At 40.5% G+C, this 17,570-nt stretch overlaps 1 protein-coding gene across 1 annotated transcript in view; it reads left to right on the top strand.

Annotated features, from left to right (window-relative positions):
• The first annotated feature begins 1,113 nt into the window (after window positions 1-1,113).
• Window positions 1,114-17,570, top strand: part of LOC108796408 (tyrosine-protein kinase SgK223) — a 20,110-nt gene continuing 3,653 nt past the window's right edge. Inside the window, exons 1-3 of the mRNA XM_018567881.1 lie at window positions 1,114-1,479; window positions 3,225-4,759; window positions 12,899-13,068. Coding sequence (XP_018423383.1) covers window positions 1,141-1,479; window positions 3,225-4,759; window positions 12,899-13,068 — 2,044 coding nt within the window. The 5' untranslated portion in view covers window positions 1,114-1,140. The remainder of the gene's footprint in view (window positions 1,480-3,224; window positions 4,760-12,898; window positions 13,069-17,570) is intronic.

Raw genomic sequence — 17,570 nt, 5'->3', positions numbered from 1 at the left:
TAGGGCTTACGTCTAGTTTAATGTTACCTTTGAAAAATGAGTTGTTGTGAAAGTGGCTAATTGGTGCAGAATGTATGCGTTTGAAGTGCTAAATCAGTATGCAGCTGTGAAATAGGAAAGCTCACTTTTTGATATGGTAAATGGCCAAGGTGTTGCTTCTAATTGTCAATAAACCGACAAAAGTATTGTAGCAGGAGGCAGGACCTAATGGTTTTCACACAGAACTGTGTCACTCAGCACAAGGGTGTTGCTGGCTTACATAGGCTGATCTCATATTCAGTATCGGAATCCTTGTTTAGTGTTGAATAGACGTGATCATGGGGTGGGTTCATGTTTGATAAAACTTGCCAAAAGCTAAGTAACATATCTTTTGCATGACACACTGTAAAGTAACGGTGATTCATAAGACACTGGGTCAGGCTTCCTCTACCATTCAGCTACGTGTTTGATGAATCACCATAGTCCTTCCATGGCATTAAACGATTTCCTAATCCGAACTTTTTTTTCCCTTTTGATTGGTCACATCAATGGATTTTTAGGAAGCAAAAGTGTAGATGTATTGAGCTTTTTAGTGATTTTGATTAAGGTCGAACAAAAGAGGGTTTTCTATACAAGCCACACAAAGACTGAAGGTCCCCAGTAGACCATACTGTTAAAGCCTGTGAAGCTAAGGTTCTGCAATGTCTAATTTAGGCATACTGCATTAAATGTGTAATCTGGAAAGTTTAGGAAGGAAAAAGTGGTAAAAAAATAAACATGTAACTTATAGTAATTGAATTATTTGAACTCGTGCTATATTCTATTATTGTATTATTTCCCCTTCATATTGTATTAGCATTTTTATATATAACTACGCTTTCTCTTGCTGTGCTGTGTGGCAGAGATGTATAAATCTCAGAGCTGTTTGGATAGAAAGCCAAATCATTTGGCAGGTAAAACAGCTCTCTTATATGTGTATTTAGCTGTTTACCTGGAGTTCATATTTAAGTTAGTACATTGGGTTGCCCAATTAACACCAACGGCAAAAAGTTATGATGTTTTTAATAAAAACTGAATTTTGTTTTCTTTTAGACTTGCGACAAAACCTCTTTTTCTTCACATTGCTGTGCACAAGATGAGACAAGTAGTCCTGGCCTTAGCATGCACAGATCCGTAACACAGTTCAATCAGGGCCTGAAAATGTCTGTGTGCAACGAGTTTGTGGAACATATCTGGAAACCTGGATCCTGCAAGAACTGCTTTCATCCAAAAAGTGACCACCGAAAGCCTCAAGCACACTTCGATGGAAAGATCGGCAACTTGCCAGCCTTGCCAAGTTTTAATGGAATTAGGACCAAGTCAGAAAATAACAACCAAGATGATGACATTATGACTGCTGCTCTTTATTCAAAGCCCACCATAGCAGTAAAGCCAACCATGATTACTTCAGATACTGCAGAGGAGTGGGCCCAGATGAACAGCACAGAGACTCTTACTCAGGTACATGTTTGTACAGTGCATAGTGATGTCCACCTGAATTTGTAAATCATATTAATAATGCTTGCTGTGTGATAGAATTCCAGATTAATGAATATGAGCTACATTGACTAGATTAAGAAAGTTTATAGTGAGAAGGAATAATAGGAACTAAAAAAAACCTACTGAACCAGTGTGTGGTATAGTAAAACCTTTTTAAACCAGAAGGCATTCACATGTTTCCTTCCATCACATCCCAAAAATGTACTGGTTCAGTGAGGGACTTTTTGGTTCCTTTTTACCCCCATTTTATCACCATTTCATAGTTCTATTCTTGTTGAATCTCAAGCCCTACTTCATAGAAGCCATGATTTCCGCTGCACATGATGACCAAAAGCAGTTTGGGATAAATGCCCTCCCCTAACATTAGACTATAGCTATACAATACACTTTTCACACTCTGTGTTTCTGAATGTACAGTTGCCATTGGGGTGAAAATAAATAATGTGCATGGCTCCGCCCATTATCCTGAAATCAGTGATGTGCGGTACCTTCCCTGCTGGGTGAGGCATTCCCCAGCCCGCTGACGCCCAACCCAGTCAACAAGCTATGTCTGGAGAAGAGGGAAGACAGGGAGGAGCCTCCCTGTCCCCCACTTGCTCATTACTTGTAAGGCATTGAGATCGATGTGCTCAGTGTTTTCTTTTTTTTTTTTTTTCTCGCTTGGACCAATCGCGCTTTGCCATTGGTTCAAACCATCCACAGAGCTCAAGCCTCTAACACAGAGTCGAGGCTGTGACAGCTCTGGCCTCACTATGATAGTTTACACAAAGCAGTGGGGAAGCCCGCTGCCATGTAACCTAACTTAGCTGTCAAAAGCCAGATGCAGCGCCGCCTGTAATTAACAGGCATCGCTCAATCCATGACAGGTTACACAGCAGGGAAGCCACTCTGAATGGAGAAAAAGTTGTCAACTTCAGACTTCCTGACCGCATGTCCCTGCCTGAAATATGGAATAATCCTCTTATTGCAAAGGAATAGACTAGATGGCTAATGGTGAATAGCAATTTCACAAAAACTGTTGCACGTTTCTGAGTTTATAGAGCAGTAGCAAAGTAATTAGCATGGCATTGTTTACAATTATTAGCTATTGGATGTTTTGTTACATAGTAATGATCTTTTATAAGCTTGATCTTTTATGGACTATCATTTATAAAGAATTCTGAGGACTTTGAGGTAATTGAATGTAAATGGGCACATGTCCGTTTAATTCTGCCATAGGGTTACTTTGTTTTCTGACCAGATCCACCTGAAAAACTGACAGGTGGATCTGATTGGACTGCCTGTGTAAAGGGGAATGCATAGACAGAGAGAAAATATAGCCCATTTTGCTAAAAAGGTGTTTTTATTTTGGCGTGTGTCCCCATTTGGAGAGACTTCTCATTACTTCCTGCCCTAACAGATGAGGGGACCTCTCTCTTACGGGGCTCCAGGTAGCAATAAAACTAGATAGAGGCTCCAACCCCCCTTTCCCACTCTATGCAAGGGAAAATAAAATGTGGCAGACATAAAGCTTAAATTGGCAAGGGCTTGTGTTTATAAAAGCGGGTTGAGAATGGCAAAGATAACTGGCTGGCGAAGTACAAAATTGTAATCCATAACATTTATAGAATTATCCCTGATATATAAATTCACAAATTATTGCATATTCAGTATGCTCATGATATCTACATTACAAAAGTATATTGATTTTTTCTTTTTTACCCTAGGTGAGTTGGAAAGTGTCCTCAACAGGCAATTCGATTTTGAAATCTGGGGATATCTCAAAGGTTATTTTGGATAACTTTAGCAAGCCTTTCAAGCACAATTATGGTTCTTCTGGTGACCCATCAAAATATGTTTTCAATGAACTGACAAATCCTGATAAAAAGATTGAAATTAATGCTGTACACAATTTGACATATGTGAGCCACTTCGGTGGTCAAGTTGACAAAGCTGTATTTCTCAAGGAAAAGTTGCCAACTTCCCCACAGGAAGCTACCCAGTTTTCAAGAGAAGGCAGCAATGGAAATATTGAGAAACTCAAGTGTTTTCGAGGAGAACCGGCTTTGCTTTCTTCAAATAGTTCCAGCAGTTACGGCTGTGGAACACAGTCTATTGCTGACAGGCCATCAACCAATGGAACTGTTCTTTCCAGAGGCAATGCAGCTTGTGAAACTTCTGCCAGAGTTGCTGCAGGATTGTGCAACCAAACAAGACCTGTGAACGATGGCAGAAACTGCCATACCTCAGACCTGGGATCTAGTAAGAGCATGTATTTTAGCAGAATGAAAGTATCCTTGCAATCTGAGTCAGACAACCAGTCAGAGACGCGATCATGCATCAGTCCACTTGTATCACCAGCTATTGCCGATTTCCAGACTTCTGAGTTTCACTTATCTACAATACCTGCGGGTGAAAAGAATAATGAGCCAATATATGCTGAAAGCACTAAAAGAAAAGCTATTTCAGACAAAGCTGTAGCAAGAAGTATAGGGCAGGCAGAGAAAACTGGTAACAAACGAGAGGAGGATGCCAACAAGGATCAACACTTAGTAAGCAATGACAGAATACTTCAAGAGTCAGTGACGCATGTGGCTGCCAGGATAACTGTCATGGCTGCCCACACAGAGGAAGACAACCGAACAATCTATTTGAGCAGTCCAGACTCTGCAGTTGGAGTTGAATGGGCATGCAGTAGTCCATCATCTGTCGAGAATCTTAGTCTGTCGCCTACGTTTGTCTGGGGAGAAAGGAACCAAGCAAAATCTGATGAGAATAGAAAATACCAATCTTCCTTGGCTCAGAAATACCAGGTCAATACCAACCTCACCGTACCATCCAAATTGAACAAATCTGAAGAATGTATTATTCCCAGAGTGTCCTCCCCAACACACACGTCTGGGATCTTATCCTCTATTTCCCATAAAAAGGAATCTTTGGAGATGAATGACAGGTGCTTAGCGAGTGGAGATCGCAGACAGAGGTTCTACCCCACAACATGGAGCCGACAATGCAGAATTGATGAGGAAGAGGAGGAGGAGACGTCATCTGGGTTGATACTGTCAAGGACAAGTGCTGTAAGCAGTGCACAGCTTGTTGCATCCAGCACTGTTGTTAAAGAAGACAATGAGACCTTGCACGACCTGAAGGGTCATAAAGGCATGAGTAAATCTGCTTCCTGTCCTGTAGAACTTTCAAAAGTAAATAGCGAAGCTGAAGGCTCCAATCAACCCCCACCCCCTCCACCAAAAAAACAGCCCAGGTAAGTGATACTAGCCTGTTGGGCCTTTTTTCCCAAGCTAATTTTCTCATACATATACACGCAAGCTTGTTACCTAGGTTATCAATTCTTTTAATACCTATATTAAAAGCATGCTAGGGACATTATGTTTTTGCAATGAATAAATCAGGAAGTGGCAGTTTAAGTAGCTAACACTCCCTAATGGCAAATGCCAATGCTGCACTTAGTACATGATACTCAATTATTGTATTGTTCATATACATTTCAGATACTACCTTTTTAATAAACACTTTCTTTTCTTCTACATTACATGTAATTTGCATTTAGTTTAGCAGTATGACTTTCGTTGAGGTTTCTAGTTGTCAAATAAGACGTTTATTTTAAACATTAGGAATTCTTGTATAGGTTTCAGGAATGCAAGGTCTTAATAATACATCTCTGTATATTGTTCACTGTAAATTATACCTAAATTGTGTTTGATGGTAAGATTAACTGGTAATCCCAAGGCGGAGGAAAGTTGAGTACAGCCAGTAAACAGCTACTTGTTAGCCTTATAACTACAGGAATGTGGACTGTAGTAATGTGTTCACTGCTTGTAGCCTGGGGTTATAAGATGTTTTATTCTGTTCTCATTACCAGAGCATACTGGTCTAATGAAAGCTGAAACCGACATCTAGAAAACGTTTATACCTGAAGAGACTTATTTGTATACACATCACATAAACCAGCCCCATCCATCCAGTTACTTTGGGGTTACCATTTGTTAAAGCTTTGACTGAGAGAATGAAATACTAGCAAATTCCACTAGTCATATCCACAGTGTGTTTTAAGTGCTGCCATATGTAGACAGTACTTTTTAAACTGCATGATATACAGTATATTAACCTTGTAGGCACTTCAAATAGGACAAACTTACTCCAGATCATAGCTTGAGTTATACATTTTCCCCCCTCCTCCTTCTCATTGGAGTCAAAATAAATTGTTCACGTGATCAGTTCTTAATTGTGAGCATGTTTTAAGTGGATAACCATTACAAGGGCAATGGCAAAATGTGTGTCCGATGTTTGCAAAACTACTGCAGCAAGTACACCAGGATTTCAGGCATAGGGGACCCACAAAAAGAGGAGCTGCCTGAGTTTTACTAAATGTGCACCTGATTCTGTAGATACCTTACTACATAGATTCCCACAATATTTACATTGTCTTGATGCTGAGGGAGCACTATTGCAGCATAATAGAGACTGAAGTGGTTAGCCAATTATTAGGGGAAGTCAATTTTGAGGAAGACCTACAGGAATAGAATTTTCTCTGACGCATTAAGCTTGGATACGCTCTTAAAATGTTTAAATTAACTGGTACTTGCAAAGTTTGCTTATACACGGTGCCCAATACCAAATATTTATTTAACTTTTGTGAAGGTGGCGCTATAGAAACATGGATTCCTGTGTTTGAGGCTGGATAAATTAAAGAATCGGACTCCCCTGTTTCTTGGCTTTTCATAATTGTTAGGAGATTCCACTGATTTTGTTTTCTTCCTGCTTGAGAAACTGCTTTCTAGATACCAGCAATCAGCTCCCGGCAAAGAAAGTGTCCCATTGCTAATAATCTATTAACACTCTGGGGGTAGTGTAGTCTTTGGGGTAAACCAAAATGTGCAGTCGCTGCAGGAAGGTAGCAACATTGAGGGGAATTTTATCTAGACTGGAGCAGAAGAATCTGGAGCAGCTGTGCATTTACCAATTCTCTTCTATCTTTCATTTTCAAAGTTAAAAAACTAAATTCAGGAGTTAAATCTTAAAAATACACTCAAGTGCCTTAACTATTAATATAAATGTATCTTATTTATGTATCGCTCAGCTGTAGATTCTCAAATCATCTGCTGACACTGTCCTTCCTTCTGGAGGGTGGGTATTTTTTCTCCCCATGGTCCCTGTGTGGTGTAGAGTAGTTACTGCTCCAAACTCACTCCCTTGATGGACTACAATCTCATGTGTAGTTTACTAATTTTGTATTGCGATTGTAGTTTATCACTGGAGCGAGCTTGGACCAGTGGCTACTTTTCAACACACACAGGGACCATGGGGGAAGAAGCCACCCTCCAGAAGGAAGGACAGTGTCCGCACCAATTCAGAGATGATTTGAGGATCCAGAACTGAGTAATACAAAAACAAGGTACATTTTTGTTAATAGTTGAGGTACTTGAATGCATTTTTTAAGTTTTAGCCCCAGAGTTTAGTGTCCCTTTAAATGAACACACAGAAAATAGAAGCTGATTGGTTACTATGGGCAACTGCTCCAGATTCGGTCTGCTCTAGTTCAGATAAATTCCTCTCATTGTGTCCCTACTGTGCATGCAAGAAAAGCATAGACAAATGTAGACGAGCACTATCTACAACAGCCATACCCCCGGCTTCTGCTACAGTTTACAAGAGCACTGTAATTCCAGCCTGCCAGCTCAAACCACCAACCCCCATGTCCAACCTCTGCTGCTGGCAAGGTGGATTACATCTGGAGTCACACCAGACATCTCCTTGCGGTACCATTAGCCACCGTGCTTGGAACTGTCCACCTTGCCATCACTGTACCAACACCCCTCATCTCTGCTCTCTGCCATTGCATTGACGCCCCCTTCTTTATTCAGCCCGTTCAACGAACAGGCGCGAGTTTGCTTTTGTATTCATTCAAAACCAAGATATACAAATAATTACCAGTTGGAGCAGCAAGGCTCTATCTTATGGTATGTCATACCAGCAAAACCAGTACTTCTAGAGCTAAGTGATTTTAGTTACGAACTAAAAATAGACTTTATAATCCCAGCTAGTCTTGAATGAAGCCATATGCATGTAGCAGGTATTTATACATCTCAAGCACAGGCTTTACTCCAGATGACCTAGGCTATACAGAGATAGTCTGTACTTAAAAGTTATATAACAGAGATGGTATTTATAATCGCACTTCCACTTTTCTTTTCCAGCAGGAGCTTATACCGTCCTAAGTCTCTAATGCTGTGTTATTATATAAAAGGTCACTTCACCTTTAATGATGTGTGTAACTAGTGTCTGATGGGAGTTCTCATCACCCTCTTCCCAACAGTCATCACAACATTCCTTAGAGGCATTGTGCAGCAGAATGGCTGTATATCTACACACTATATACAAGTGTGTGACTTGATAGCTCCTGTCACTGACCTGTGTCATAAGATGAATGGGATCATTGACTCCAGATTCACAAAAGGTTGTCTGTTTGGTTAGATCAACAGAAGACTGCGAACATTATCTAAATTTCTCGCATCTATCTCAGGCTACACAATGACAGCCCCTTTAAAAATAACCTTATTATCAGTTGACCTTATTTTTTGTTATTTATTAGGAAGATGCATTTAAAATTTACACATTTTGAATTTTTTTGGGCAAGTAGTGAAAATTATTAAAACTTTTTCTTAGGGATGCACCGAAATGGAATTTTGAGACCGAAACCAAAAATAAATTTTTTAAAATAAAATGTAAAAGAGCTGGGGGCTCTGGGGGCTCTAAACTGGGGGCTCTAAACAGACCCTTGATTATTATTTTCATTATTATACAGGATTTATATAGCCCCAACAGTTTGTGCAGCGCTTTACAATATAAGGAAGACATTACAATCACAATACAATTCAAGACAAGATGGTAAGGAGGGCCCTGCCCGTGAGGGCTTAACAATCTCAAAGGGAGTTAACAATCTCAAAGGCAGTGATATTTCCCTTTTATAGAAAAAGAGATTGAGGACACAGAGTCCTCAATCTCTTTTTCTGCAGCCCCAGCACTGAATGAACAGGGAGCCTCTCTACTGAGTGCTCCTGTTCATTCATAAATTGTGGATATAGTATGTTACCATGTCCACAATCATGAATGAACAGGAAGTTATGTAGATCACTTCCTATTCATTCATAACTGGTACATAGTAACTTATACTATGTCCAGTTATTTACAAACATTTAGCGATCAGCTGATGTTTGTACTCCGCTCTACATCCTGATTCTGCTGTCACAGGAGGGTGAGCTGGTGGTGTGGGAGGAGAACTCGGCCTCCTGTGACATCACAGAGCTCTCCTCCAATCACGCAATCCTGAAACCTTCTCTGCTCCCCGCTGGGTGCTGGCCGCTGCATCGGAAGGCACACAGACCGTTGCCCAGCGGGAATGATAGAACCTGGTATGCACTGAATTTTCTACTGCATTTTCGGCCGGCATGGAACTTTCGGCATTTTGCCAAAAGTGGAATTTTTGGCTGAAATTTCGATGCATCCCTACTTTTGCTCCCAAATAAATTCAAACCAGTGTAATGTAAAAACATGACGGACAAATTTATATATGTAATAGATTAATACTGAGGATTCTCAAAATGCCCTGTATCGGGCCCGATTCCGATGCTAGCATCGGTATCGGGACATCCCTAATATACATGTATGCAGATTTGCCTGTTGTAATATGTCGGCTGCAATTTCATTATAAAGGAGGTATTAAGCTGTGGTGGGTAGCAGCACATCCTTCTCCATTCCGTGGTCCATTTGCCATATGACTTTATTCTAAAAAGATTCTGTTCCCGTACGTTCTTCAAACTTTTTTTTAATACTTATTTAGGCTTCTAAAATGTTAACATTTTGTTTAGGGGCAACTTAGCTAGCTGCTTATTTTTTAAGTAAGACGTTAAGATGCTTTGGCTTGCTTTTTCCTGTCTAAGTGATCAATCATATGAGTCATTTTTAGACATCAGTAGCTGCTATGGAGATGGCATGCCCTTTCTACACACTTTTCCTGGCACCAAATGAGCTGCACTTCTCAGAGACAAAACCTCGTCCAGTTACAGGGTGCAGGCTGTGCTTTTTGTGTCAGGCAACTTCAAAGCCTTACATGGCATTTGTTTTATAATTCCTAGTAGCAGAGCTGTGTAAGAGGGGGATGTGAGCTATGCGAAGAATGTCTTGTGTCCTTGAATCCGGATTCATACAATGACCCGCTACCTTCTGTGTGGACTGTCCCTTCCACCTTTTCCCACAGCCTCCATGGCAAGGTCCTGGAAGGAGGCCTAGTCACATTCCATTTTGTAGCCCTGAGCCTTCCAGTAGTGTGTCCTCTGCTCAACAATAGCTCCCAGAAGGCTTCATCAATATGCAGGGTTCCCAACCTGAAAGAAGCAATTTCAGGGAGGTGCCCTCTCTCTACCCCTGCCCCCCCCCCCCCTATTCCTATGCCTTTTTTTTTTTTTTCTGACTGACGGTCGGGCCGCGTCTCCCGATGTCAGAAAATAAGAAAAAAACTATCGCAGGGAAAGGTTTAATCTGCTCGTTCGAGCAGATTAAACCTTTCCGGGAGGAAGTGTTTCTCTCCCGTGCGGCCGAGAGCCGCTATCTAATAGCGGGAGATTCCAGGAGAGTTGGGATGTCTGCTACGTGGCACCCTGCACAAATATACTTTGCTATTTACCCATTCTATGAGTGATCATTTCTCTGCATTTAGCCTAAGAAAATGTAAAAATGGAAAGAAGAGTAAGATGGTTAATGATAACTTTCCAAGGAGAACACACATGCCTTATGACAATGTCTGCTTTCAGAGTCCTTCTACTTAATTATGACAGGCCTATGTTACATTACCACACATTTCTAGAGAGATTCTATCTTTTGTCTTTTAATTTTGTACATGCCCGGAGTAAAATCACCCAGAAATATGTGCAATGTTAGCCAAGCACAGGTTTAGAGTTGTGTATAAAAAGCTTTTGTCTTTTTTTATTTTTTTTCTTGATGCATGAATTATGTTGTTTGGAATCATTTGGTTTCCTAAGTTCTCCAATTCCATCTGCAATATTGCTAAAAATATTAACCCACGTCAGATGCCACATTAAACATATACCCTGTTGTTGTGGAATAAATATCATTTTTGTTTGCATGCATTATATTGCTTTGGCATGGCAGCACGGATAGTCTTTCCTTCTGCTTCGCTTGAAAAGTGCATTTTTGAGAAAAGGAAAAACCAGTTTTTCTTCTCTTTGATTTTTGCAGTTCTAAGATAGAGAGCAGGATCTGTCCGTTTGCACATCCTGTTTTGTTCACTTTAGGAATTTGTGTTGTACTCGTACGTGATTTTCTTCTTAAATCTTTTTCCTAGAAAATTAGGTACAAGGGAATCCTGCAGCTATAGTCATTCTAGTTAAGTCCGTTATGTGCTCATAGTGAACCTGTACTTTGCCCAGATCAGGCAGCATACCAAATTTCCTTTTATAGAAGCCAGGGTAAGCATTCTGTATTTGCCTGAAAGGAGTCAGTACTTCTAGCCATGGGGAAAGTGACACACCTTTCACAATACAGCAATGGGTGCCTAAAGCTACATAGTTACATAGCATTTGAGGTTGAAAAAAGACACGGGTCCATCAAGTCCAACCTATAGCGTGTATGTATGTGAATCTACATGTGTACGAGTCCATGTGCCATCTTCTTAAGTATACCTGTACCCCTGTATGTTGCGGTCTCTGAGGAAATAGTCCAAATGCTTTTTGAACGATTCAACTTTCTTAGCTGAGATCACTGCTTGTGGCAACGAGTTCCAGACCCTAAACGCTCTTACTGTGAAGAAGCCCACTCCACTTTTTTCTCCACTAGTTTTAGATGGCCTCTAGTTTTTGTTATGGAGGTTACCGTAAAGAGTTTATTGCTGATGTTGCTATCACCATTGAACATCTTGTACAAGAAAATCGTATCCCCCTTAATCTCCTCACTTCCAGCATGAACATGTTTAAATGTTAGTAACCTTGTCTCATGGCTTTGGTCCTCCATCCCCTTAATTAGTTTGATTGCCCTTCTCTGGACTCTCTCCAGTTCAAGGACATCCTTTCTCTGGATTGGTGACCAAAACTGGACCGCATATTCCAGATGCCTTACACATGCCAAACAGCATGGCCGGAGGAATCTCATATGCAGGCTATTGTATTCATAATGGCTTCTTAAATACCCAAACGATGACTGCATCTCATAGGATGCAGTCACTGTTAAGCCAACAATTTTTCACCCAACTCAGTAAGTTTTTTTAATCCAGCAGCAATTAGCCAAAATTGGCGCCGTACATGACTAGCCTAAGCGGCCAGTTGCCAGGCCTGAGTACTGTAATGCAAGGATGGGCAGGTTGCTTACTACTGGGTAAATTTTTATATCATAGATGCATACATAGTAGTTTAGCTGGGCTTGGCGGTCGATCAGGGCAGCGGAAAACATGGGGAAGGGATGTATAGGGCACTTGTGCTGTCTGCTATAAAGTGAACCTATATAGTCAAAGTACATATCCATTTTGAACATGGTGTTGTATGCGTCCTGTTATTCACTGGAGTTATGTAATCTTGGGTTTATACTATCTTTTTTATTAAAGCAAACCTGCACTTTTCCCATGCAAGGCAAAGCAACAGGATCACTCTAAAGTGACACTAAACTATAGTATCACTATATAGATGGACTACAATTTCAATACAAGTTAGTAAACTAAACATGGGATTGAAGTCCATCACAGGAGCAAGCTTGGAGCGGTGGCTACTCTACAATACACAGGGACCATAGGGAACAAAAGTAGCCACCCTCCAGAAGGAAAGACAATGTCACCGTGAATTCAGAAATAATTTAAGGATCTACAGCTGAATAATGCACAAATAAGATACATTTTTGATAATAATTAAGGTACTTGAATGCATTTTTAAGATTTAACTCCTGAGTTTGGTGTCACTTTAATGCTCTTTTCTCAAGCTGACACTGACATATTTGCCTTTCCTTTGCACGCCAAAAACTTTGTTCAGCCTTTTGGGAGTCAAGAACATACTCAGTACTTTTGGGTACGGAGAAGCATGCCACACACACCCATTCACCCCAGTGTTGCTGCTTGGTGATGGACTCAGGCACAGTTGCGTGAAGTATCCACTGGGCTTGGTTTCATTACTCCTGCTGGCTGAATGAAGCAGCAGGGGGGTTAAAGGAAGGAGGAGTATGTGCTGCTGTGGAGGGGAAATTAAAATGAGCCTGCACCATCATAGGCAAAGCACAGATTCACTTTAAGCCTTTGTTTATGACCTTGACATAACCATTGTTACTATCTCTAAGCAGATATTCAAGCTGAATGTTTTTATTGACATTACCATGTTATTTTTCCAAGGAAAATGAAAAAGATTAACTCCGAACTGGAGAATATGAGTCTTGGTTCTGTGGAGAGCTTGGGGGAATCTTTTAAAGGCACAAATGTGAGCAACTCAAATGTGAACATCAATGCCAGCTTCAGTACAGGTTCTTTGGACAGCTTGGATTCCAGGACATGCAGTGAAGGAGGTAAGCAGTCAAAAAATGCTCGACAGATTGAAGTGTCTGGTCTAAAATGCAGAGTTGATTATGGAGTTGGCCATTGTTTAGCGCCACTTTCATATTCTTGAGAAAACTACTAATATAAGGTCAAGGGTAGATAACCATAGTTATATAGTTGGTTATAAAAAAGGCTGGTATATCAGTCCAGTGCATCCTCTTTCAATCCTGGCAGTTTAGTTCAGGGGAGGGCAAAAAATCAACTCCCTGGACAACTGTTGCCAATTTTGCCACTCGGGGCACAAAAAAAAATTAGATTTCCTTTCATGGCCACCAAGGGCAGCCGGTTCGATTCCAGGATCAAAATATTGTGTTTTTACTATTTATGATTCTGGATATTTAACTGCAATAAAATTATCCAGGCCTTATTTAGATTCCATAATTGTTTTACGTTACTATCGTGTATGGTAAAACCTTGAACAATAAAACACTATTAAGCTGACCATACACTAGAATGCTATTTACCACTGGAGGGGTCATTTACAAAACCACCTGGAATCTCTTCGTACATTTTGACTCTGAGTTTTGTGACACAATTATACATTACCCCTGTTCTGCACTGTCTGAGCATGCAACATTCCTGAAAAGTAATCCCTGTGCACAGGTTTCTTTTACAAGCAGTGAAATCAGAGGTTTACTACAGTACTTGTACTGGACTGTTTAGACACGGCACCACATTTAGGTCTTACCTGGTCATGATTCTTTTCTACTCTAAAGGGATGTGCATTCAATTGTCATTGTTAAAATAAGGTGTTTGTCTCCATATAAAAAAAAAATTCCAGTCACCAAAAAAATAGGAAAAAAGTTTTGGCTGGAACTGAGTTTTCAATTGACTTGGATCCACAAGTTTGCAACAGTCCATAATTTTCATCAGCAGTTCCTATAACCAAATTAAGAGTCAGCTATACATTGCAAATCCAGGACCCCACAAGCCCAATCTGTTCATTAAATTTGGCTTTTTTGGAATTTTTCCTTCCAATTTAGGACACATTTTGGCTTTAGAAAGGTCCTGGACTGAAGTGAAACGTCATAAGGTGTGATCAAGTAAACATAGTGTAGACTATTTAGTACCATTACAAGTCTGCAGGAATACATTCCTGACACAATATACAACAACATTATATTTCAGAAAATAAAACTCTACCTTTCATAGATTAATACTCAGTTCTTAGGCTCCAGTCCAATGACTTTTCCTAGGCTGAGATGTTGTCATCACTTTCACACGGGCCATCAACTCAGCAGAGGATCAGTCAGGTCAGAACTAGGGCTGCAACCAACTAATCGATTAATCAATAATAATCAATTATGAGAATAGTTGTCAACTGTTCTCATTATTGATTAATTGGGTGGATCCCCTAGCTCCTCCATGCTGGGAGGATGACACAGCGGGCAAGTGCATAAGGCATCCTCCTATTGGCTGTTGCAGTTTAAAAATGGCCAATAGCAGGCTTGCTATTGTCCACTACCTGCTATACTTTACATTCAGCTGGCATCTGCGGAATCTTGCCACTGGCAGCTGTCATTCACTGGCTGCAGCTATTCAAGCTCCATGTGCTTACAATACAATTGGAACTCATGGTACCGCAATGTTGTGCGATTGCAAAACATTGTGCATGCAGTTTTATTCTGAAGTAAATTTCATGGTTGTAACACTACATTTGTGTATTTTATTTTAAATTAAGGATGGTATTTATTTAATTTTATCTGATTAGTTGAAAAAATAATCGGCCAACTAATCGATTGTGAAAATAATCATTAGTCGCACCCCTAGCCAGAAAAGATACGGATGTCACACATGTGACATTCGTATCTGTTCCGATTTGTCTTCCATCTTGTGCAATCCCTATGGGTGGCTTGGATGTAGACCTACGTGCTTTGCCTATATCCACCCACATTTGGCCAGATCAGTAAAAGACTTGGACGCAGTCTGAGGAACCTAAACTGACCTGTAAGTGGGTGGATGTAGATAGGTGCAGGTCTGCTTACATCTTGCCACCCATAGGGAAGTATTGCAGCCCATTGTTTTTATCCATGTAATCACAGGTCAAAAATGGACTGAGGGAGCGGCTGTGGGAAAAAGAGCCTTTAGTCTGCTGCAGGCAGAACAAAGCATTTCCTCAGTCTCATCTCTGCAACACTGTAACTTTGTAGAAAGTCACAAAGTGAAAGGCTGCAAACTGCTGTGAACACGGGCAAGAACTGCGCAGGAACCAGGATTTACTCAATTGTTTCATCTCTTATTCAGCATCTTGGTCCATGAAGTAGAAGCTGAGTATTTAATACATTGGGTTATTAGCAGGATTGTCCTTATTTTTCATTCAGTGTGATGCATTAAAAATTCTAGATTCAAAATATTTAAAAAATAGATGTAAAATAAACATTACAACTATAACACTCACTATTACAATGCCACTGTGTATTTATAACTTGAGCATATGACCTTGACAAAGTGTGCCTATTGACAACTTGTTTCCTTTTGACAATGAAATGACGATAGGTGATGTGACATTTCTTAGGGCGTATATAAACATTCTCTAACATACCTGCCTATCTGTTGCGAAATGACTAAAGTCCACCTAGCCTTTCCTGCCTTGAGTGTTCATGAATGACTGTTGGAAGTTGCAGTGTAAATAAGACAGGGCTTAGTCTGCCTTTTCTGGAGGGAGTGTTACTATGCAGAATTAGCAGTATTCACCCCCTTGACCTCTGCGTAGTTTAAAGTGCATTTAGCGGTTATTCTGTAATGGGGTTGAATGATATCGCAAGCATCATTTTGATGGTGAAGGTGAGACTACACTGAAGTAAGTCGTTCGTGCCTGCGTTGCTGATTTGACTGGTTCTCTTTCACCTTTTGCTCAGGTGAGTACCAGGTGCCATCTTCTCCTAAACATACTGTATTCTTTTTGTTAGCCAGCTCGGGGTTTGACACCTGTCAGTCACACTGTAAGCTACTTTTCTCTGGTCTCCTGATAATGAACAAGGTGGAAATCTTACTTTGTGAGGTTATGCACGGGGACAGCGTTGAGAGTTTAAGATCCTCTAAGCCTCGGTTAAGTCTGTTGCAACATCTGCCCTCCGCTCGGGAATACGTGCTTAAAATAAGCTGCAGGATCAGTGTTCAACAAGCTGCCACTCCCTGTCTGTATTCAAAATCTGATTCCAATGAACCTCTTGTCACAAAGCAGCCATGGAATGTGTTATTGCTCTCCTTACCTGAGCAACGCACACAAACTGATTGCTGTCTTGGCACAAAGAAGCCTGTTAGCAGGTCTACAGGTTATCATCCATGGATAAGCGTACTAAAACTGTGCTGGTCAGAAGGGTAAAATCGTAGTGACACTGATTGGAAAGACATATGGCTAGGTTTACCAAATTTATAGCGCCTTTGTTATATACCTTTTAAAGTGTATGTAAACTCTAACCATGGCCTTATGTCATTTGCTCCCATTTGGTCTGTTGTAACAAAACACTTTCAGTGATATTTTTATCTGTTGGATAAGTACAAAAAAAAGAAGTCCTGAGGATAACTTCCTGTGCTGTCTGCCTGTGTTGTTCCCATTTCTGGACTACAGAACATGTCCCCTTGTGTTATGGAGAAGTATAGGAGTTGGGACAGGACTATAGAACACCCTGTGCTATAGTTCTCTCCTAGGGTGACAACTCCGCTGCTCTATTATTATAATATGGTGAGTGAATGTTGTCACCCTAGGACAGCAATATTGTTACTGGAAGGATAACCAGGTGCTAAAAAAAAAAAAAAGAGAACCAAAGCCTGAAAAAAAAAAAAAAAAGGAATGCAGCCAACACATCTAAGGAATATTAAAGCACAACTCCGAGCACAAATTTAATTAACCCTTGCAGGTTAATAAAATTAAAACTGCTTATTTTTGTCTAGGTTAAAAAAAAAATATTAAACTCACCCGATCCTAGGAGCTGGCCGGCTGTCACAGCGCTTGCTCCAGCCCATTTTAATAACATTTGTGCCCAGAGTTCTGCTTTAAGCTGCAGTAGGTTACATTTTTGTTCTTTGGTTTAGATTCGCTCGAACAATTGTTTTCTTCATGTGATGATCGGATTTCATTGGTTGTGATTGCTAAAAATAACTTGCCTTAATGCCTTGAAACTGATCTGAACTTTAAGTGGCAATTGTTCCAATGTACCTACAGTGATAAATTGTAAAGTAGACCTTGCTTGCCATGTCTGATTTAGTTAGTCTCTGCACCATAGTTCTACATAGCACGGCTATCACTAATTTATGTTTTACTGACTTATAGTTGTGGAGAATGCCCTAAGGCAGCGGTAGGTATACTCCAGCCCTCCAGCTATGGTAAAACTACAAATGCCAATATGCATCTGACTCTGGAATTCATGTCTGTGGTCGTCCAGAGTATTGCAATGTCTTATAGGATTTGTATTCGCACCACTCCTGGAGATCTGGAGTTCGCCTCCCCTTGCCCTAAGGAGTGTGACTC

Source organism: Nanorana parkeri, unplaced genomic scaffold (genome assembly GCF_000935625.1).
Source record: "Nanorana parkeri isolate BGI_ZX_2015 unplaced genomic scaffold, ASM93562v1 scaffold1109, whole genome shotgun sequence".
NCBI classification, from domain to species: Eukaryota; Metazoa; Chordata; class Amphibia; order Anura; family Dicroglossidae; genus Nanorana; species Nanorana parkeri.
This window is presented reverse-complemented; position numbering and strand designations above follow the sequence as displayed.